This window comes from Megalobrama amblycephala, linkage group LG8 (assembly GCF_018812025.1).
Source record: "Megalobrama amblycephala isolate DHTTF-2021 linkage group LG8, ASM1881202v1, whole genome shotgun sequence".
NCBI classification, from domain to species: domain Eukaryota; kingdom Metazoa; phylum Chordata; class Actinopteri; order Cypriniformes; family Xenocyprididae; genus Megalobrama; species Megalobrama amblycephala.
This window is the reverse complement of record NC_063051.1, coordinates 33268839-33290003: the sequence shown is the minus strand read 5'-3', so window position 1 is coordinate 33290003 and position 21165 is coordinate 33268839. Positions and strand designations below refer to the sequence as shown.

General features: G+C 36.8%; 2 protein-coding genes across 2 annotated transcripts in view; both read right to left on the bottom strand.

Annotated features, from left to right (window-relative positions):
• Positions 1-908: 908 nt before the first annotated feature.
• Positions 909-7493, bottom strand: pttg1ipa (PTTG1 interacting protein a). The gene is made up of 7 exons (XM_048200703.1): positions 7099-7493; positions 6518-6570; positions 5358-5466; positions 3927-4029; positions 3571-3636; positions 1823-1869; positions 909-1493 (listed from the first exon to the last, which is right to left on the bottom strand). Exons 1-7 carry the CDS (start codon positions 7280-7282, stop codon positions 1447-1449), a joined length of 609 nt encoding a protein of 202 aa, XP_048056660.1. The 5' UTR covers positions 7283-7493; the 3' UTR covers positions 909-1446.
• Positions 7494-11805: 4312 nt separating this feature from the next.
• The window catches only part of myo10l1 (myosin X, like 1), a 70203-nt gene continuing 60843 nt past the window's right edge, over positions 11806-21165 (bottom strand). The window contains 11 exon segments of the mRNA XM_048200702.1: positions 11806-12947; positions 13442-13633; positions 14842-15321; positions 16361-16484; positions 16572-16708; positions 16823-17030; positions 17131-17428; positions 19134-19257; positions 19363-19520; positions 20310-20504; positions 20943-21085. Of these exon segments, the coding sequence (XP_048056659.1) occupies positions 12843-12947; positions 13442-13633; positions 14842-15321; positions 16361-16484; positions 16572-16708; positions 16823-17030; positions 17131-17428; positions 19134-19257; positions 19363-19520; positions 20310-20504; positions 20943-21085 (2164 nt within the window). The 3' untranslated portion in view covers positions 11806-12842.

The window sequence follows — 21165 nt, the reverse complement described above, 5'->3', positions numbered from 1 at the left end:
TTTCCAATAACTCTGTACTCTTGAGCAACAAATAAAACTATGGGACAAATCCATATCTACTGAATTACATTTGTCACAAAGAGGTGAGATATTTTGGAAAATTCTGTACAGTTTCTTTTTTGAATAATGTAGTCTGTGAATGACCTTAAACTGAATAAGGCAGTGTCTAGAATTGATAGAATGTTCATTAATATGCTTTAAACTCTTTTGCCGTATTTCCTCAGAAATTTCCACTCCGAGTTTCATCTCCCATTCTTCCTTAAGAAATCTAGTAGAGGGAGAATTAAAAGATTGCAGCAGTTCATAAATGATCAATAATGCTTTTTACTTCCTTTACATTGATCAAGACACTTATCAATAATTGACGGTGAAGTATTAACCGATGAAGGAATATGAGCACGTATATAATTCCTAATCTGTAGAAATCTAAAAAAAATGAATGATTTGGGGGAAATTTCTGTTGCAGCTGACTAAAGGATGCCAGAACCCCATCAATGAAAAGGTCCCCAATAGGACATTTCTTTCCATTGCATGTGCATTTATTGTTAATTGATTAAAACTATATACTATTATACTATAATAGAACTATATATAAACATGTCACAAATTTTGGCAAAGGGTTTGCAGACTCAATAGAAAGTGAATTAAATAATAATAATAATAATGAAATACAGCTTATATCCCAAGATAGATGATCAACATTTGAACGTTTAACACTTGACCAAAACATAAATTGACCATTTGTTAGGATTTTTTTAAAATTAGATTTAAGGTAAAACAGGCAAGCAACTTTTAATTGTTTTTTTATTAATAATTATTTTATTTAAAAAAATCAGTACATTACATAAGCAAGCATTTATCAAGTATCCTAAAAAAAAAAAAAGTCAGGCTATGGAAAATAGACATGGTCAAACTTAGCAGAATAGTGTTTATTTGACTTCAGATATTCAGGTACATTTACAAAGAATCGTTTAGGTTTCAGTGAATCCTTTAAAGGGTAATTTGCAAATACTTTCATATTATGATGGGGCAGTTTTTTCAACATTCACTAAATGGCCTAATCAGCATGAGAATGATATGATGTGCAAAGTCCTGACCCATTCAGTGCTTATGGAATGTGTCAGCATTTTGATCTTATCGTTTCTGACAAGAACAGAAATATACAAATGATCATTTGTACAAATATAATAATACTTAAAAAGCTGTTTTAATTAATGAGTGGAAAAAGCAAAATGATTTTAGACATTATATATTACAGGAGATTAAAAAGGCATAGCCTTTGTGGAAAATTGTAGAAAATAAAATAAATAAACATAAATGGACTTAGGTTGAATTCATCATTTTGACCACAGTGGAGTCTCATTCTTCCATTTATCCATTTTAATAATGTTGGCATAGACAGCAGATTGTCAAAGTGTTCATCTATAACATAACGCAACCATCATTTTAGTTGGGATTTTCAAATCTGGCATAAGGACTTGCCCTGCTGAGACCTGATACACAGAGAGAAAAAAACAGATTAATCACACAATCCCCTCAAATCAAATATATAGCAACATTTCTTTTTCTTAAAATTAAAAGGCCAAACACAAGAGGACAAGTTGCATTACCACCACTAGAGGGAGCACACCTTCTTAAAAACATGACTATTTGACTAGTCATGAAAACATTCCAAAACACTATTTTTAAAACACTGTCACATTGCTCCTTACCTTCACAGTGATTGACAGTTTTGATTTATTTTTCATGCACTGCCAGCATAATAACTTGTTCAAATTCACTTATTTATGCAGTTTCTGAGACGAGGGAATTGTTGACTCACCGTATTTTTGACGGATCTCATCATGTCTAATCTTCATCTCAGCTTTTCTGTGGCAGAAGAACACAAGAACATAAATTCCTTGTGAAATCACATGCACACCCTTAAGGTATGTTGACAATAGCCGTTACAGCTGTAAAACAGGTTTCATATATAGAACACCTTTTGTCATGTCTAAGTTCCTCATAACATATTATCTTTTGTCTGCTTTGAATATGCATGTGCATAATGACTCTGTATGTGCATATACAGCTCTGGAAAAATTGAGAGACCACTGCAAAATTTTCAATTTCTCTGGATTTACTATTTTTAAGTATGTGTTTGAGTAAAATGTATATTTTAGTTTTGTTTTACAAACTACTGTCAACATTTCTTCCACATTTAAAGTAAAACATTGCCATTTAGAGCATTTATTTGCAGAAAATGACAATAGGTCAAAATAAAAAAAATAAAAATAAAATTTAAACAACACAATACTAATGTTTTAACTTAGGAAGAGGTCAGAAATCAATATCCCTAAGTTTTCATGTCTTGTCATGCTCTCTACCAGTCTTTCACATAACTGTTGAGTGACTTTATGCCACTCGCAAAAATTCAAGCAAGCTTGGCTTTGTTTGATGGCATATGACCATCAGACGCATGAAAGCTATGATTGGAAATGAGGGTTATTTCGCCAAATATTGATTTCTGAACTCTCTCTCTCTCTCTCTCTCTATATATATATATAGTATATAAACTTTTTGTTTGCATTAACCTAGGTCTTAAAACATTTTTCTCAAACACATGCACATAAATGGTAAATCCAGTGGTCTCTGTACATGTATGGATATAGAAAGCAGACGTTCGATAAATGGTAGTGGTACTTAAAAGGTTAGTTCACCCAAAAATGAAAATTATCCCATGATTTACTCACCCTCAAGCCATCCTAGGTGTATATGACTACCTTCTTTCATATGAATACAATCGGAGATATATTTAAAAATATCCTGGCTCTACCCAGCTTTATAATGGATGTGAATGGGGGGCCACACGCATACACGATACACGCAAGTCGACTTGCGCCAAAAGTGTAACCCCTGACACGATGTATGACGCAGGATGTAGGAATATCGTAAGCTTAGACGCCTCTCATGGTTTAAACAAATAGGGCTGGGCAACTCAAGCTCTTCTCCTCATATCGAAATCCTCCAACATTTCTCTTTAAAATGTATAATTTTAGACTTCTAATTCATGACCGGTGTTTTGTTTTGCTCTATCCTCAGCGCTTCTGCGTTCGTCATTGCGTCGGGTCAGAGGTTGCTCTTCTGCCGCAAATTGATGTGTACGGCCATCTGACGGAAGCTAGTTATTATACTTAATAAAGTTTTAAATATGGATATTTTTCTGACAAAAACCCATCGCTTCGCTTCAGAAGGCCTTTATTAACCCCCTGGAGTCGTATGAATTACTTTTATTATGGATGGATGCATTTTATTTTTGCTTCAAAATGTGGCTCCCCATTCATAACTATTATAAAGTTTGGTAGAACCTGGATATTTTAAAATATATCTCCAATTGTGTTTGTCTGAAAGAAGAAAGTCATATACACCTAGGATGGCTTGAGGGTCAGTAAATCATGGGATCATTTTCATTTTTTGGGTGAACTAACCCTTTAATGTAAATGTCCATTATTCCCCTTTAAACTGGTTTTTATAAAATATCTTGTATCTCCTACTTTCTCTATTTTGAATATTAAAATTTTAATCTCTTACCTCTCCTCTTGTTTCGTTTTCTTCTTGTCTTGCTTCCGGTTCATCTTGTTGTCAAATCGAGCAGATCTGTGAAAGACAAAGTTTCCTAAGTTGTTGAGCCTTCCTTACATGATCTTGAGCTCTCTTGATTCTCTACCATTTGACCATTTCACAGAGATTCAGAAAGGTTGATCAATATTCACATTTGAAGTAAACATTTATGCTAGTAAATGTAATTACAGCCTGAGGCAGCTGAGGTGACATCAACTCTCCATAGTATTTAAGACAGCAAAATGGAGGGTGTGACTCATTTGTCAGCCAACAATGTTATAAAAGGCCATGTGACATACAATAAGTCAGACACATCTCAGACTTACCCAACGTTCTCACACTTGCAGCAACAGAATATACACAACAAAACACCAATGATGAGGAGCGCTCCAGCCACTGACAATGTAATGATCAAAATCTGGAAGTTTACTGAATATCACAAAAAACACAAAGTCATAAACGTGTCAAAAAAAACGTGTCAGTACCAACTCATATAACATTAATGGTAAGCACACATGATTATGGTAATATCTATGGTAATATGGTAAGTACTGCAGTTCTGATGAATGTGTAATTTGGGCTAGAGAAAGGACTTCTGATATCTCTTGTTTTTGACTGCTACCATTTTTAATGATTTTTAAGTGCCTGATTATCAATTTGCATATATATATTTTTTAAATTATTGTTTTATTTTTGTTTTTGACACAAAAATGACAAAAGAAAAAAAAAATTAGACATCAATAAATACATCACATGATTAAAATATTTTAACTTTAAGAATAATATTTAAGGATGCAACAATACTGAAATTCTTTTATCGATAAATATTATTTAATATATTTATAGATAATTATAGAAAATATATTAAATCTATCTATATCTATCTATCTATCCATATCAAAGTTAATTTATTATGTAAGCTAATTTAAGCATTAGACTTGTATAGAATTTGAATGAGAAAAATTAGAAAATTAGAATTAGAAAATTGTCTTGATTGCCCATACGATAACTGATATGGTGCTTTTGTGTAATTATTATTACTATTGTTATTTATGCAAAGTTGTTTTGTGATTTAAACCTTTATTTTCATCTATGTTTTGGGCTATTTCTATTTGTTAACATTCACATTCTCATCTGAGAATGAATCTGTTGTCTAAACAATACATGAAATAAGTTACAAATAATGCTATTTATCTAAAGATCCAATATTAAATAACTGCCAATCATTTAACTTAAAAACTGTGAATAATGGTAAAAAATAGTTTGGTTCTCAATAGAGTAGTGAAGATATGATGTCAAAACCTGAAGACTAATTCACCACTGATTCCCTCGAGATTTTCCTAATAGGGTTTTTCAACTTATGAGTAAAATAAGGTCTGTGGTAAACGTAACTTAACAATACTTAAAATTTTGCTCGACAATGTAAATTACACACTCACACCCCAAACGTTCTTATCTAGTAACCTATTAGAAACATATGTTTTTAAAAAAATAAACAACACCTTCAAAATTCGTATTTTCGTGTGTGTAATTTAGGTTGTAGAGCAAAACATTCAAGTATCGTAATGTTATGTTTAACACATCCTTATTTCACTCAGAAATTGAAAAACCTCATTATAAAAACCCATAGGAAAGTCTCAAGGAAACCAGTGTCGAATTTAATTTGTCTTCCGGGTTTTGACGTCATCCCTGCAGGATAGGTTCATAGGAAACATAGAAACGTAAGTAAACAGAAGAAATTTAAAAACATTTCTTACTCGTGCAGAGGCCCCGTCGAGCATCATTCAGTGGGCAGAGGGAATGGGGGGGCAGGATGGTTTTGGCTGGGTATGTTATACACTTTTTTGTCGGGATGCACCACAGACACTGAAAAAATAGATTAAAAACTAATATTGTTATATGCATTCATCCACTGATGTAAGATTCAAAGCTCAATATATTTTGTTCGCCAAATCTGGGGTTGCAGATAGTGACAGCAACAATGCTGATGATGATGACAGCAGTGACATCCGCATCGACGCTGATGGAAACGTTGATACTGACGCACACGTCAGCGACTGTGAGAACAGCTGTGTGTGCTTGTCTGTGGTATGTCAAAGGTTTGTTTAATAAATATGGAATGTCAGCGTCACACAGCCACATCCTGCATTCTCCAGCTAAAAACAGATACTAACAACTCAATATGCCTTAATGGTAAACAGAACTAAATCATAACTAGATTAAATGTTATTTATACATATTTGTTCCTGAAACATTTTAGTACTAGTTACTACTATTTAGTTACTACTTCAAAGAACATTCAAAAGTAACATTCCAAAAATGTTCACAGAATGGTAAAACGGAATGTTTCCATAATGATTTAAAAAAAAAAAAAAAAACATTTTCACAACTTAATTGGAACATTACCAAAACGTTCTTACAATATATTTTTGTAAGCTGGGGTTTAGCAAACACCACTAAATTAAAGGCCGTCCTGAATACAGGCGTCCTTCGTATATGCGTGACTGACTTTGGAAGGGAAGTGCACAGGATCTCTCAAGTGAATCTGAGCTCTAAGAAAGGGCACACAACTGTAAACATCCAGAACAGACCAAACCTGTTCCACAGGTGAGGTAAGTGAAAATCTGATAAGTGTAAAAAAAATCCAGCCATTCCAGTTGCTCACTGAGTTCATTATTTCCTTGTCACTCTTATATTCTCCTTCTCATCTCATATGTTTTCCCCATGTTTTTGGTTCTCATCACATCTCATTTATACAGGACAAATCTCCCTGCTTCTTACTGTAACATGTTTTCTCCCACCCATACGTCTGTCTACTTAAGTAAACAGAGTGAATAAAACAGGCCAGTCTGCTTTGTACACTAAAAAGTTTATATATATGGGCAACAATATTAAACTAAATTTTATCCAAACTCACTTCCACATTTTCCAAGCATTCCTCACAGCTTGTACCATTCTTGCTCTCACAACCTAGAAAAGTGAGCAGAGAAAACATATTAGTTAATGTAGAAATCAACTGAGGTTAGAGTTGTGGGCTTAAACTTGTTATGAGCCATGATTATGTGTTAACCACAGTAACGTCTCTATATACTCAATAGATTAGGCAACAATTTGACCCTATGAGACATTGGTTGCCTTGGCCATCCCTAGTTATGAAACCTAACCAAAGCAGCTTGGGAAATCAGAGTAAGGCAGTTACTAGTACAACATTTTTCTTTTATATATATATATATTTATATATATATATATATATATATATATATATATATATATATATATATATATATATATAATGACAATTCAGTTTCAAAAGCAAAAATTTGGTTTTTGTAATCACAGGACATTTTTTAATTCAATTAAGAAAAACTCTCTTGTTAGACTGAGATCATAGATGAAGTTCAACTGTTCAACAACAGTGAAATAGAGGATATATAACAGTAACAAAACATTAAATCCAATTTTTCAAATCCAAAATTGAGATTGTAACATTTGCCTTACTTGGACGTGGTGTTGTAGCAGGTGGTGCTTTACTTGTAGATTGTGTTGTTGCTGTAGTTGAAGATTGTGTTGTAGTCGATGTTGCTGTACTTGAAGATGTTGTACTATTAGGTGCTGCTGTAGAATTCTGTGCCAGTGTAGAACTCAAACCAAAGACAAGCAGGACGAGAGGAATAAAATTCATGTTTTCTTCTTTAAATGAACGAATACTTCAATGAACTCCTGTTTGTTTGTAATATAATTTGCCTGCAAATATCTCCCTTTAAACCTCAGCGCTCACACTTAAGGTGGAAACAGGTTTTGTAGTCGTGTTTTCCTTTCACCTCGCAAAACAGCTTTTAGGAGGTTAAATTACAATACCCACCTAGGCGAAGGCGTGCTTTATTAATATTAAGTACATAATACAAAAGCTACTTAGTAATGTTCCAATGGCGATGGCTTGACGTATGAATATTAAGTAGTACATGACGTCGCGCTGTAATCTTCCAATGGGGAAAGTCTGGCTCATGATTATTCAGCAACAAGCCTTTATCAGATTTATAATTACACGTATTGGAAACTAAAATGAATAGGCTGTCACTCCTTTTTATTTTGTTATATTAATGTTCACAAGCAAAAATCTGCACAAGTCTGAAGTGTTTTTTTATTATTCATATTAATAAAAGCCAATAGACTAGCCTATGTTTCCTTCCATAATACCCCATAAACTTTCTTTTTAATTTTTGTATGCATGTATACAACAAGAAGTTACTCTGTGCTGGTATTCTATGTATGTTACTTAAGTATTAAAAGAATAAGTGGGAATGAGATTTTAGTATCAGTGAAATTAATTATTTTTTTTTAGATAAATGTTCTCAAATATTCAATAAAGAATAACTTCAACATATAAACCATATCAATTAAAAGTAATATACATTTTAATAATTTGAATTATGTTGATTATTTGTACATGAACTAATGATCTGCTAAGCATTATATTATAAAGTGTAACCAGATGATTTGGCACCCTCTGGTGGATGACAAATAAAACACCACAAAAAGTTAATTATATTCAGCTACATGTAAGATATTAAAGGTGCCCTAGAATCAAAAATTGAATTTATCTTGGCATAGTTGAATAACAAGAGTTCAATACATGGAAATGACATACAGTGAGTCTCAAACACCATTGTTTCCTCCTTCTTGTGTAAATTTCATTTGTTTAAAAGACCTCAGAAGAACAGGCGAATCTCAACATAACACCGACTGTTACGTAACAGTCGGGATCATTAATATGTACGCCCCCAATATTTGCATATGCCAGCTCATGTTCAAGGCATTACACAAGCTAGTATTAACGTCTGGATCTGTGCACAGCTGAATCATCAGACTAGGTAAGCAAGCAAGGACAACAGCGAAAAATGGCAGATGGAGCAATAATAACTGACATGATCCATGATATCATGATATTTTTAATGATATTTGTAAATTGTCTTTATAAATGTTTTGTTAGCATGCTGCTAATGTACTGTTAAATGTGGTTAAAGTTACCATCATTTATTACTGTATTCACGGAGACAAGAGAGCCGTCGCCATTTTCATTTTTAAACACTTGCAGTCTGTATAATTCATAAACACAACTTCATTCTTTATAAATCTCTCCAACAGTGTGTAATGTTAGCTTTAGCCACGAAGCACTATCAAACTCATTCAGAATCAAATGTAAACATCCAAATAAATACAATACTCACATGATCCGACGCATACATGCAGTATGCATGACGAACATCCTGTAAAGATCCATTTGAGGGTTATATTATCTGTGTGAACTTTGTAAATGCACTGTATTATAGTTGAGAGCTCGGGGGCGGGGAGCACACGATTTAAAGGGGCCGCAGCCTGAATCGGTGCATAGTTAATGATGCCCCAAAATAGGCAGTTAAAAAAATTTATAAAAAACAATCTATGGGGTATTTTGAGCTGAAACCTCACAGACACATTCAGGGGAAACCTTAGACTTATATTACATCTTGTAAAAACTGGTTCTAGGGCACCTTTAAATATAGCCTACAAATGAAACCGCTACTTGCGATAAATTACAATAATTTATTAAAGCATTTTGTAAAGCCAGTTACAAAAGAAAACATTTTTTTCTCTCTCAATATTTTAACAAGCACAATTATTCTTTTTTTCGAGTAAGCTATAATTTATAGTATTATAACAATGGCAATGAGGAAATTACATTCAGGCCTTGTACTGGCTGCCTGCAGCTGAGCAAGGACCCCAGTGTGAATTCGTGAAAGACAGAACCAACCGTGCTATGTCTGTGTGCATGTTTTTGTGTGTGTGTGAGCATATGTCAATGATCATGTGTGTGTTAATATGTGTGTATAATGAGGCAGAGTGTAAGCTAGCACCTGAGTCTTCTCGGCTGCTCTGAATTTGAAACACCACCTCCTCTAAACACACAACAACATCAACACATACCAACACACCTTAACAAGAAATTCAAATCTTTTCCACTTATTCATGACAAATCACCTCTATCCATTTCCTCACAGTGCTCACACAATTCACCAGTGTCGGCAGAAGCTGCCCTTTAATGCTGATCCGAGCCTCAATGGTTAAGATTATTATGTGTTAAATGGATCAGCATGAAAGGGAGACCTCTGCTCCTTCATATTTCCAATTATCAACTATAACACCATCATAACAGATAAATACAGCAAACCCTCACCCACCCCTTCCCATTCGGTTTCATAAATATAACAATATTGTAATAGAAATACCCATACACATAGCTCCCTAAACATCATATTCCATCATCATTTATCCTTGTTTCAATTCATGGTTAAATTCAGACATACAGTACACACATTCACAAAAGAACTTGCATTACACTGACAAATATAGTTGCATATCAAACAAGCAAAATTACACAGGTACTGTCGCAGTTTACTTCAGGATTATACTCACATAAAAAGAAAAACAACAGGCATACTCAGACTCATTCTGTGTTGATCGAGAGTCAGTGGATGATGCCCCTTTTCTGTTTATATTTTGTCTGTCATCTCTCTGGAATGAATGAACCTTAATAAGAATGCCAGATGAGATGAAACACAAAAAGGCTGCTTTGGCCATGATAAAATGCCAGAAAGCAAAATAAAAATTCAAGAATGTCTGTTGTAAAATGAGATGTTTAGGGTCATTTGTCAGGCTGACTCAGGCAGTTCTTCTTCACCTGTGATTTGAGGGAACAGATATGCATCTACATAAGATTAGCTACGAGATGGTCAAGATGCACTTTAAAGAACACGAGGCTTTCACTGTCCAGAAAATTGGTGTAATGTCGATGCCTACATCCTAAAATTGATTTATATGCGCCTGGAGAACTTAAAGCATTTTCAGGATTCAAAGACCCGCTTGACTCAGTTTGTGCTGGTTATTCTGTGGTCAAATATGACGACACATATTCTACAATTTTATGAGATTTCAATATGCAAAGACAATATATTCTGTTCAAAAGTCTGGGGTCGGTACGATTTTTGAAAGCATCTCTTATGCTCACCTAGGCTGTGTTTATTTAATCAAAAAATACAGTAAAACAGTAATTTTGTGAAATATCATTACAATATAAAAGAAATATGTTCTATTTTAATATACAGCTGAATTTTCAGCAGCAATATGTTGATTTGGTGCTCAGGAGACACTTATTATTAATGTCTAAAACATAATTTTGTGGAAAAAATATTAACACTTTATACATTTTTTTTAAAGCTGCAGTCCGTAAGTTTTGCCTCTTTGTCGCCATCTCTGTTTGAAACCAGCAATTGCAGTTATTTGTGGAATTATCATCGTTATGTGGGTTGTGCATCGGCATGACTCCTCAGTGCGGATGAATCTAATGTTTGCTGTCAGTCACCGCATCGGCGTGGATACTGTACTTCAAAATCACAGATTCTATGTCTTTGAAGTATGACCAAAATAAGAATTTTCAATAGAAAACGTCATCTGAACAAGTAACACATCTGCCACTTTTGTTCTGACCAACTGAGAAAAAAAAGGATTACAATAAATCGTTCTACCAATGATGATTAAATCTAAAAGAACAACATTTACTTGAAATATACATTTTTGTAACACTTAATTTTGACTCTACTGTCGCTTTTGATCAATTTAATGCATCATTACTTTCAAAAAAATATATATATTACTGACCCCAAACTTATGAATATTAGTATATGTAAATAAGATCTTTAGCTTTGCATTCTGTAATTTTTGGCATACAGTGGGCTCATCATTTTTGCATCAATACTGCAAAATGTCTTAGTGGAACAGGCTCTAAAAAAAATCAGTAGATAAGTATAATGTTGCAAAATTAATGTTACGTATACACATTGATCAGTACAAATACATGCTTATTGAATCTCGACTGCTAGATTAATACTTGTCTAATAACAGGGCCTCTTTTCATTGCTTGCATTGAGCAGACCTGGTTCTACTTGCATAACACTTAATAACCGGTCTCCGAACTCTGTAACAGCAAATAGAGGCACCTGGGACCTGCACGCTTTTTTGTTGAACACTCTCAATCACCAAACTGGTCACAATGCTTTTGTGCATTGGTACAGTTAAAGTTATACACAAGCTTTGTATAACTGGCAAAAAAAAAAAAAAAAAAGTGAAACATTGCAATTACTGTAAATACAAATAATTTTAGACGCAGTATCAAATGTAACACTTTAGCATATGTATTTATAGACTCTGGCATTTAATACAAAATAGGACATTTGTTGCATTGATAATGTGTGAAATATGAGTTGACGTGTGAACAGTCACACTGCTGATATCAACATACTGCCAGCCCCCAGATATTCTGCGATCTGATTGGCTGACTGACTCCAGGTGGTCCCTGCTGGTCGTAACTACTACACATTTTTGGAAGCAACATATAAATCGCACACGTTTCATTATATTATAGTAGATGTTTTATCGGTGACTAATATTTTTGAAACGACTGTGCATGTTCCTTGTGGCACCATCAGCCAATCAGTGCTGCCATGATGTCATTTCCCTGCAGCTCCAGAGAGTGGTAAGTCACATGGTATTTATGGCTCAGGTGATTGGCTCAAAAAAACATGTATGTGAAACTGAGCAGCCATGAGCAAAGATGGCAAAATTCAAATCGCGTACTTCTGGGGGGTCCTGCGCCAGCCTAGCAGCTGCCATTGAGATGAATGAGAATGTTAACACATAGCTTTCTCCTCCTTGTTGCTCTCTGAATGGCCTCCAGCAGTCATGGCTTTACAAAATGTATGTTTGTGTGTGTGTGCTAACTTTGATCTCACACAGAAGCACAATATACACACCTCAGTAAATCTACCAGTAAATGGAGTTGTAGGTGGATGGCGGATAGGTACAACATCACTGACTAAAAACTGAGGATAGAGAGAAGGGAACAAAATGGAGAAGAGGAGACAAGGAAATAAATAAGTTTGGTCATAAGTCAGAGTGCTGGCAGTGAGGGATGGGAACAGTGAGCAGGTTACCAGGCTTTGTTGTGCTTCATAAGGTGAAATTGGTCCAAATAAATATGTGTGCTGTTGTGTTTAGGACAGGTCAGACAGAGGATTGTAGTAGTAGGTTAAAAAAGTTGGCGAGGTGAAGTCTCAGTTTCTTCTCTGCTCTCTTTCTCTTTCTCCAATCATCAACAGTCAGTAGTATACCTCACTTGCAGGACACTTTTGAGCTCCGGTTGGTGTCGATCACCTCATCCAGGTGCTGCTGTTGCTGGTGATGGACATGATACTGCAGCGCTTTTTGACGATCATGTTGATGTACGCCTTCATGATCTTAGTGATTTCACCCACCTTAAAGCACACGACAAAACACACTAGTTAAAAATCACATGCTAATCCTTTACAAACTACTTCGAAGGGAATGTAGTGACTAAATCAGAAGCATGATAGATTCAAAGATTTATTTCATTTCAAAAATGACATTTCTGTCATTAATTACTCACCCTCATGTCGTTCCAAACCTATAAGACCTTCGTTCATCTTCTTAAACACAAATTAAGATATGTTTGTTGAAATCCGAGAGGTATATGACAGCAATATAACCCCATTTTTAAGATCCAGAAAGGTACTAAAGACATTGTTAAAACAGTTGACGTGACTGCAGTGTATAAATATTTTAATTTGTGTTTAAGAAGATGAACAAAGTTCTTACGGGTGTGGAACGACATGAGTGTGAGAAATTAATGACAGAATTTTCATTTTTGGGTGAACTAATCCTTTAATTGCTCCTAAAGCTTTTAAACATGCATTTCCGCACTAATAACAGAGACACAGAAGTTTCTTACCTGAGACGTCTCGAAGAACATCTCCCTTTCATCAACAATGATTTTGTACGTGCTGGGCTGAGGTGCTCCGAAGAAAACAATGTGCTCATACTGGAAAGTTTCGAGTGGTTTGGGCTCACCCCGTTTATACACAGAGACATTTTCAGCACTGACGCTCAGCCACAGATCATGAGGGAAGCCACCCTCCTTACACTGCAGACGGATATATAAAAACACAAACACATGTAATTAATAATGTCAATTAACATCAGTGGCTAAACACTGAGACTTACTGTAACATTGCCTTACTGACTTCACTCATAATAGTGGAAGATCTGAAAATATCCCTGCTGAAAAAGCAGCTTAGACCAGTCTGAATTTCATGAATCTAGGCTTATGATGGATTATGCGTAAACCCTTACCCTAACTAGGCTTACGGTTTATGATGCTCAGTGCTTGTCTGCTTGCTGTTCAGTCACAAAATTTAACTGTTGAAGTTTTTCTGGTAAAGCTGGCTGACAGGTTGAAGGATTATAATAAAACGATAAAAGTCGCTTTTAATTTGAGTATATTTCTAGTTCAGTCATGAAACTCTAGATGCCGTAGGGCAGGCTGAGGTCCTTACATGCAATCTGTGAGCAATCACAAGTTACCATATGACCTATGCTGATCTTGCAGCCAGTGAGATTGCTCAACATTTAAATAGTCTGGTTCAGTGTTCACTGTTGGCTAGTCCTTTCAGAGTTCCTATGAAACCTTCCACCTCCCCAGCTCCACCTGCCTAGATCTGCTACAGGATTTATGTCTGTCTATTTATGCAGCAGCAGCACATCTTACATGCTCACAGCAGCATGTCTATTTATCTAATAGCAGTAGCAAGTTTTGTGGGTAGCAGATCTAGGCTGAATCCGAAATCGGTTTGAAGTAATGTAGCATTTTGTGGTCAAGCTTAGGGTTAGTAGTGATAAATATTGCTACCTTTCAAGGCTATATCCTCATATTTAGGATAGAGAGTAGTAGGGCTGACCGACATATCGCATGCGATTGTCACGTGCATTTCGTCAGTAAAGCCGGTTCCCTGATTACCGCGAAATCGCCATCACCTGCTTTCATATCGCAGGTGAATCGCCTTCGATAATGAACGCGATATTGCGTGGCTTGTCAGTGAACTACGGCTCTGTCTATTAAATGCCGCTCCATTTGAAAGCAGGTGATGGCGATTTCGCCGTAATCAGGGAACCGGCTTTACTGACGAAATGCGCGTGACAATCGCATGCGATATATCGGTCAGCCTTAGAGAGTAGTATTTAATTGTTAACCACAACTGGGGGACACATCTATCCCTCAACCCTTCACATCACCCATATGGTGGCCCTGCAATGTACATGGGATACTCTGTGCCTTAATGAAATGTTACACACCTCCACATCAAACAGTGTAGACCCATATCCCGGCCACTCTTTGATGACGGTCATGTAACTGAGCATGGCCTGGTGCTGAGGCATGCCCTGTAGACGGCTCCATTTCTCCAACACGCTGGTCAGCGTGGCTGACATCTCCTCCTTTACAAACATCTCCAGCATCTGTTCCTCCTCCACACGCTGTTTCTTCAGCGATCCCGTCTTGAAGCTGCGTCTCAGCGTCCCGTCCAGGAAGTTGGTCTTCCGGCGTTCCAAAGTGTGACTTCCCGGCCCTACTATACCAGCCCCGGGTACTCCGGCAACCCCTGCTTTAGTGGACTGGAAGATGCGTGTACGGAGTCGTCCAACGGGGTACACACTGCTCAGGCTCCAGGGCGTACGGGCCACATCACCGTGGATGTACTGCAGTCGCAGGGCTGCTAAGTGCTGAAGGGTTTCCTCAGGGGCTGGGAAATGACCACTGATGAGACTCTCATGAGCCTAAGAGAGATGGTGAAAAAAGGGAGAAAAAACTTTTACTTTATAACAAAGAGATGCCCAAATCCGGACCCGAGTGCCTAAGTTCTGGGGGCAGTTCTGGGGCAGTTCTGGGGGCAGTTCTGGGGGCAGTTCTGGGGGCAGTTCTGGGGGCAGTTCTGGGGGCAGTCGTGGCCTAATGGTTAGAGAGTCAGACTGGTAACCCAAAGGTTGCGGGTTCGATTCTCAATACCGGCAGGAAATGACTGAGGTGTCCTTGAGCAAGGCACCTAACACCCAATTGCTCCCCGGGCGCCACAGCGAAATGGCTGCCTACTGCTCAGGGTGTGTGTTCACGATTTGCAGTGTGTGAGAGTGTGTGTGTTCACTACTCCTAATGCGTGTGCAACAGCTGGATGGGATAAATGCAGAAGACAAATTCCGAGTATGAGTTACTATACTTGGCCTTCACACGTTGGCCCACCATGCTGAATCACAAGATAAAAAACATGCAATTGAGGCATACCTATAAAAAAAAAAAAAAATTAAATACTTGTATAATATAGTTTGATATTAATTCAATTCATGAATTAATTAATTCAATTCATTTTTAAAGTCAGCATGAAACAGAAGTTGCGAGTCTTTTCTCTCCTATTGTGACATATCTGAGTGACACTTCTCAAACAAGAAAAAATTTAGGGCGGGAGTTGATTTTGTCCATCTGGAATTGATTGGATCATTGGATGGTTGTGGTTTGCTAGTGGTGCAATCTCATGTGACTGACAGGTTGTCCTACCCTCGTGTCAGGAAACACGTCCTCAGAGAAGAAACGAGATTTTATTGCAAGTGGGATGTGAAGTTATTTTGATTAAAGATCCCAATAGCACATGGATTTTAAAAAGAATAATCATGTGCAAAGAAAATGTATTGAAAATAAATACTGCAATATTTCATAAAATCAAGAATTGTCCATTTTGATTTCATGGTGACTTTAAATCAGGTGAATCAATACTAAGAATGCACTATAATGGGTATACAAAATAGAAATACTTTTGCAATTCACCTGCTCAAACATGAAGGCAAATTCCACTCCCTCTTTGGGCATGCTTTCCACATCAAGAAAGCAATAAAGCTTGAAATATAACCTCCAGGGCCCTTCTTCCTCCTCATCCTCACCACCTGCCAACCTGTAAGAGCAAAGCAGTGCAGATGAGCCTCAGTCATTTTACAGTCAGTCATCAAATACACCATATGAACTGTCACATTTTCATTACCTCTCAAACTTCGCGAGCACATCTGCCACAATTACACGGCTTTCAATGGCCCGGCTCTCCACCTTATTGTGTTCAAACAAAGAGAACATGTTCCTACTGTTTTCCATCGCCAGACCACGAATCAGCTTCTCCACCACCTTGTCACAAACGAACACAAATAAGATCACTTTCATCCTTATTTGCAGGGCATTTCATTTTACAATTCTCAGCATGTTAAAATGATAAAAAAAAGCTCTCTCTCTTCCTCTCACCTCTCCAGCTGTGGTGTGTGAGTTGATGGATATCTTGCAAGACCCTCCTCCATGGCAGTACACAGTAGTCGTCATTTCCTGTCTGTTCAGCAGGGCGGCGATCTCCTCCTGAGAGGGCACATACTCCCTGGTCTTTGTCTTCTTCAGGGACTCACCAATGAAGTGTGCATACTTCTCAATCTCAGTGCCAGGGTAGCGCTCTCTAACCCTGAGATTATTCACAAAAAGGGACCAAAAGACAGTGTTTGTCAAATGACCTTTGACATTCGACTCCAAGATGCTATTTAATGAGCATGCCTCTCTGTTACCTCTTCAAGTGGAATCGGAGGTAACGCAGAATGGCTCGACTGGGCAGGAAGGTACAGCTCATGCAGGTGAGCAGGTGCCAGTGTGCGCGGTTTGCGGGGCTGTTGGGTTGGGGCACGTGATTGGTCTGTTTGATCAGCTGACAGTACACCTCGTCTCTCAGTGGACGCAGATCGTGGCAGGTCTGCAGGATGCCCTGAATGATGGCAACCGGGTCTGAAACGATCTCCATCTCCTGAAGTGAGTTAAAGATCTTCACTGCCTCATCCTGCAGGCTGCCATAACCCTTCTCCTTTTGCACTGCAGAGAGAACGAGAGAGATCTGTTAGGAATATGACTCTTTTCTTTAATCATATTATGTAACAAACATTAAGTTTGTGTTTCATCTTCAGATCAGGGGCCGTATTCACAAAACATTTTATCTTACCACTAAGAGTTCTCCTAAATAGCAGTAAACGTTCTTAGCTCAGAGTTTTCTCTTAAAACCTATTCACAAAGCTGCTGAGACAAACTTTTACTAAGGAATAGACTGAAGTCTTAAGCTAAGAGTAAGGGCGGGGTTGACCTCGTTGCCATGGAGTATACACACAGTGATTGGCTGATGGGGGAGGAGTCAGCAATTTAATCATAGAAATATTGTAGAATGAGGTGTCATGTTTCCATATTAAAATAAAGGTTTTAAAATACAAATGTTGCCCTATTCAAATAAATATATATATTTTTTTATATAAAAATGTTGCCATATTCAAATAAAGGTTTTAAAATGTAGGCTAAGTGTCACTAATTAAACTAGTATACTGTTAATTGTGGACCGCCTCTTGGATGTCTGCATCTCAAGAGAATGCAAAATGCAAGTAACACTTTCAAACAGCTCGAATCAAATCAGCTCGAGAGGAGGAATATATACACAGACGAGAGCCGACTCGCCTATAGTTACTTCAACAGTTTTCTGCATCCCTCCGCCACCCCGTTCCTCACTCTCGGCTGGGGATATGGGGAGAACTGTGGTTTGGGCTAAATTTCAAGCTTGGAGTCCTCGATCCCCTTGGACAGCACACCAAATACGCTTTTTTTTTTTTTTTTTACTCTATTCAATCATTTGTAAATGTGAATTCATGAAAACCACTGCCACATGTAGTCTGACTATTATTTATTAATATTTATCTCATCGTAGATTCAAATCTAGGCCTATAAATCAAAATGTATTGCAAAAAATAGAAAAAATTGAGCACCTAAAGTTCTATCGCTATTGCCTCAATGGTGTACAGTGTCTTTGGGTGGATTAGGATTGTTTGTGATTTGATCTTAGTGATTTAGGAGTCCTCTTGACTACTCTTAATGTTTCACAGATTTAGAAGCTAGTTTTAGCACTAAAATGCTTTGCGAAATACTCTTAAAACAAAAATTTAGGACTCCTAAAATTAGGATTAGCATTTTTTTTAAGAGTTTCTCCTAAATCGGCAATTTAGGAGCTACTTTTAGCCTTAAGATGTTTTGTGAATACGGCCCCAGATTCATTAGTTCAGTTGTATTTACTGCAATTGCCTATTTGCTTTTTTTTTAGGTATAAAAGCTCATGGTTTGGTTGATGACAATAATAAATGTTATTGTTTTTATGAAGAACTCTCTGCTTTTTAAATGATCATGTTAGATGTGATATACGCCAAGTGCTGAGCAGATTCAAATTTAGAAGTTCATCACTTCACACTGAAAAGGTTAATATTCACAAAAAAGTGCTAACTGATTGGTTAGGAAGCACTATCTGAGATGTTTTTATTCATACATTTCAGAAATTAACTACATGAAATGAGGTGGAAATATGACAGGATCACAGTATACTAAAATGAAGGTGGCAGGCCTTGAGTTTGACACGTGTGATGTAAAAACACAAAAGGATACTCAGGACAAAAATAAACAGCGATATAATTCAGAAAATCCTGTTGCATGTGTATGCTAGTAAACTTTTTGTCATGTTCTGAGTGTTTGGCTGATGGAAGGTACTCACAGCTTTCGCTGACCTCTCCGTAGGGCAGTGGCAGAAGAGGTGAATGCAAGGGGTGCTGGGTATATCTCAGAATTGGGTTCCTTCGATACATTTGTTCCACAGCCTCAGAGTTAACACTGTTCTCCTATACAAATGTGAAATGTTTATGTGCCATTTTTATTAAAGAACAGTTTTACTTATTCTAATGATGAGTGCAAAATACCAGACTTGTGTATTTAAACCCAATTACCTTGATGTCTCTAATGAGTTGCTGGGTGGGCGTTTCAATGGGCACCTTGTTGTCAATGACGCCCTGAATGGCAGACACCCAGCGCATGGCCTCGTTCAGCATTTTGGTGTACAGGCGGTATGAATGTTTACGCCCATGAACTATGATGTTCCAATAACCTGCAGTGTAATCAGACATCAGCATCACTTTATAGATTTTTTTTTTGTTTATAGAAAGAAAAACATATTTGTTGTGTTTGTGTTTAGAATTGTATTGTGGACTGCTATTTTGAAAGAGTAAGTCTGAACTGTTGAAGTGCTACGTTCTGACATAACGGGAGTGAGAACGTGAGTAAAGAAGATAGATAAATTCATGATTTGATTTCATAAAAAAAAAAAAATCACACTTTTTTCCCCCACAAAACATTAAGCAGCACAACTGTTTTCAACATTGATAATAATAAGAAATGTTTCTTGAGAACCAAATCAGCATATTAGAATGATATCTGAAGGATCATGTGACACTGAAGACTGGAGTAATGATGCTGAAAATTCAGCTTTGAATCACAGGAATCAATTACTTTTTTAAATAAAAGTAAATATAAGTTATTTTAATTTGTAATAATATTTCAAAATATTACTGTATGTTTTTACTGTATTTTATCAAATAAATGAGCATAAAACCTTTCAAAAACATTAAATAAATTCTTACAGTAGTATAATTTAAATAAATACTGGACATTTAGTTGGTTTATGGCCTTTTTAGCTTTAAAAGTAGAGTCTGCGATTGCTGTTTATGACAGACTGCAAACAATACAGCGAGTGCATCCTAACAATTCCAAACAATTATTTTTTGCTTCTTCTATGGTGAATAAAATGTGTGACATGCTTTACTCTAATTGTGATACAAGCAACATGTGCCATGAATCCATATTATACATTTAACAGGCTTTAGCTAGTCATACTCGCCTGTCTCTTTAAACTTTTTCTCCTCAGGCTGGACCACAGAGCACAGGCTGTTCAGAACAAGAGTGCCCATCTTCGATGCATTACGTTCAGAAGACTTGTAGTAGTCCAGCGAGTTGTTAGTCAAGACAAACCAGCGCTTTTTCAGTTTGAGAGCAGAACTTTTGGCACCCGCCTTCATCTCCTTGTGGAGCCATCCTGTGTCACGAAAGGACACACACATACACAGTTTACAGGAATGACAAGTTACAGAAATGAAAATATACAAAATCCTTTATACAATAACACTCAAGGACATTTTATGCCATTTTAAGTCATGTTCCTGGGTCAATATATTTAGTCGATCCTGGAACACCATTTCAGTCTAAAAATTTTGTCCTATCCCTACCCCTAAATATAACCCTACCCATAACTTATTCCTAAAATCAGAGGGAAATGATAGGTGAATAACACTGATGTAGAAGTACCTATCCCTAGTTGTAAGTCCAAACTTGACATAAACTGTAAACTTGTCCCTCAAATCTGATTGGTTGATTGGAATGTTGTTCCAGGATCAACAAAGATGTTAATCCAGGAACATGACGTGGTGAAATCATGATTTGATAGCTAAATACAGGTTATAGATGAATAACACACCTCTAACCAGGAACTCCTGTCCATCACTCTTGGAGTCTCCTTTAGGTTTCTGCAGCAGACTAATCCAGTGATGCATTTCCTCCGGCAGGTCTGAGTTACAGTGGATCACACGATTGGCTGTGATGATCACAAATGAATTAGGCCTATTCAGAAGGAAGATGTGTTAGCACCAGATGAAAATGGTTACTTTAGATACCGCATATCTTCAGATAAGTAGCACAAT

What these genes read in the sequence shown, in the direction of transcription:
- pttg1ipa (XM_048200703.1), bottom strand. Translation starts at nt 7,282, where the DNA reads ATGAATTTTATTCCTCTCGTCCTGCTTGTCTTTGGTTTGAGTTCTACA. An exon ending in AATGCTTGGAAAATGTGGAA is followed by an intron (nt 5,467 to 6,517) that starts GTGAGTTTGGAT and finishes CTATTTTTTCAG; the next exon opens with TGTCTGTGGTGCATCCCGAC. An exon ending in AAAACGAAACAAGAGGAGAG is followed by an intron (nt 1,870 to 3,570) that starts GTAAGAGATTAA and finishes CTTCTGCCACAG; the next exon opens with AAAAGCTGAGATGAAGATTA.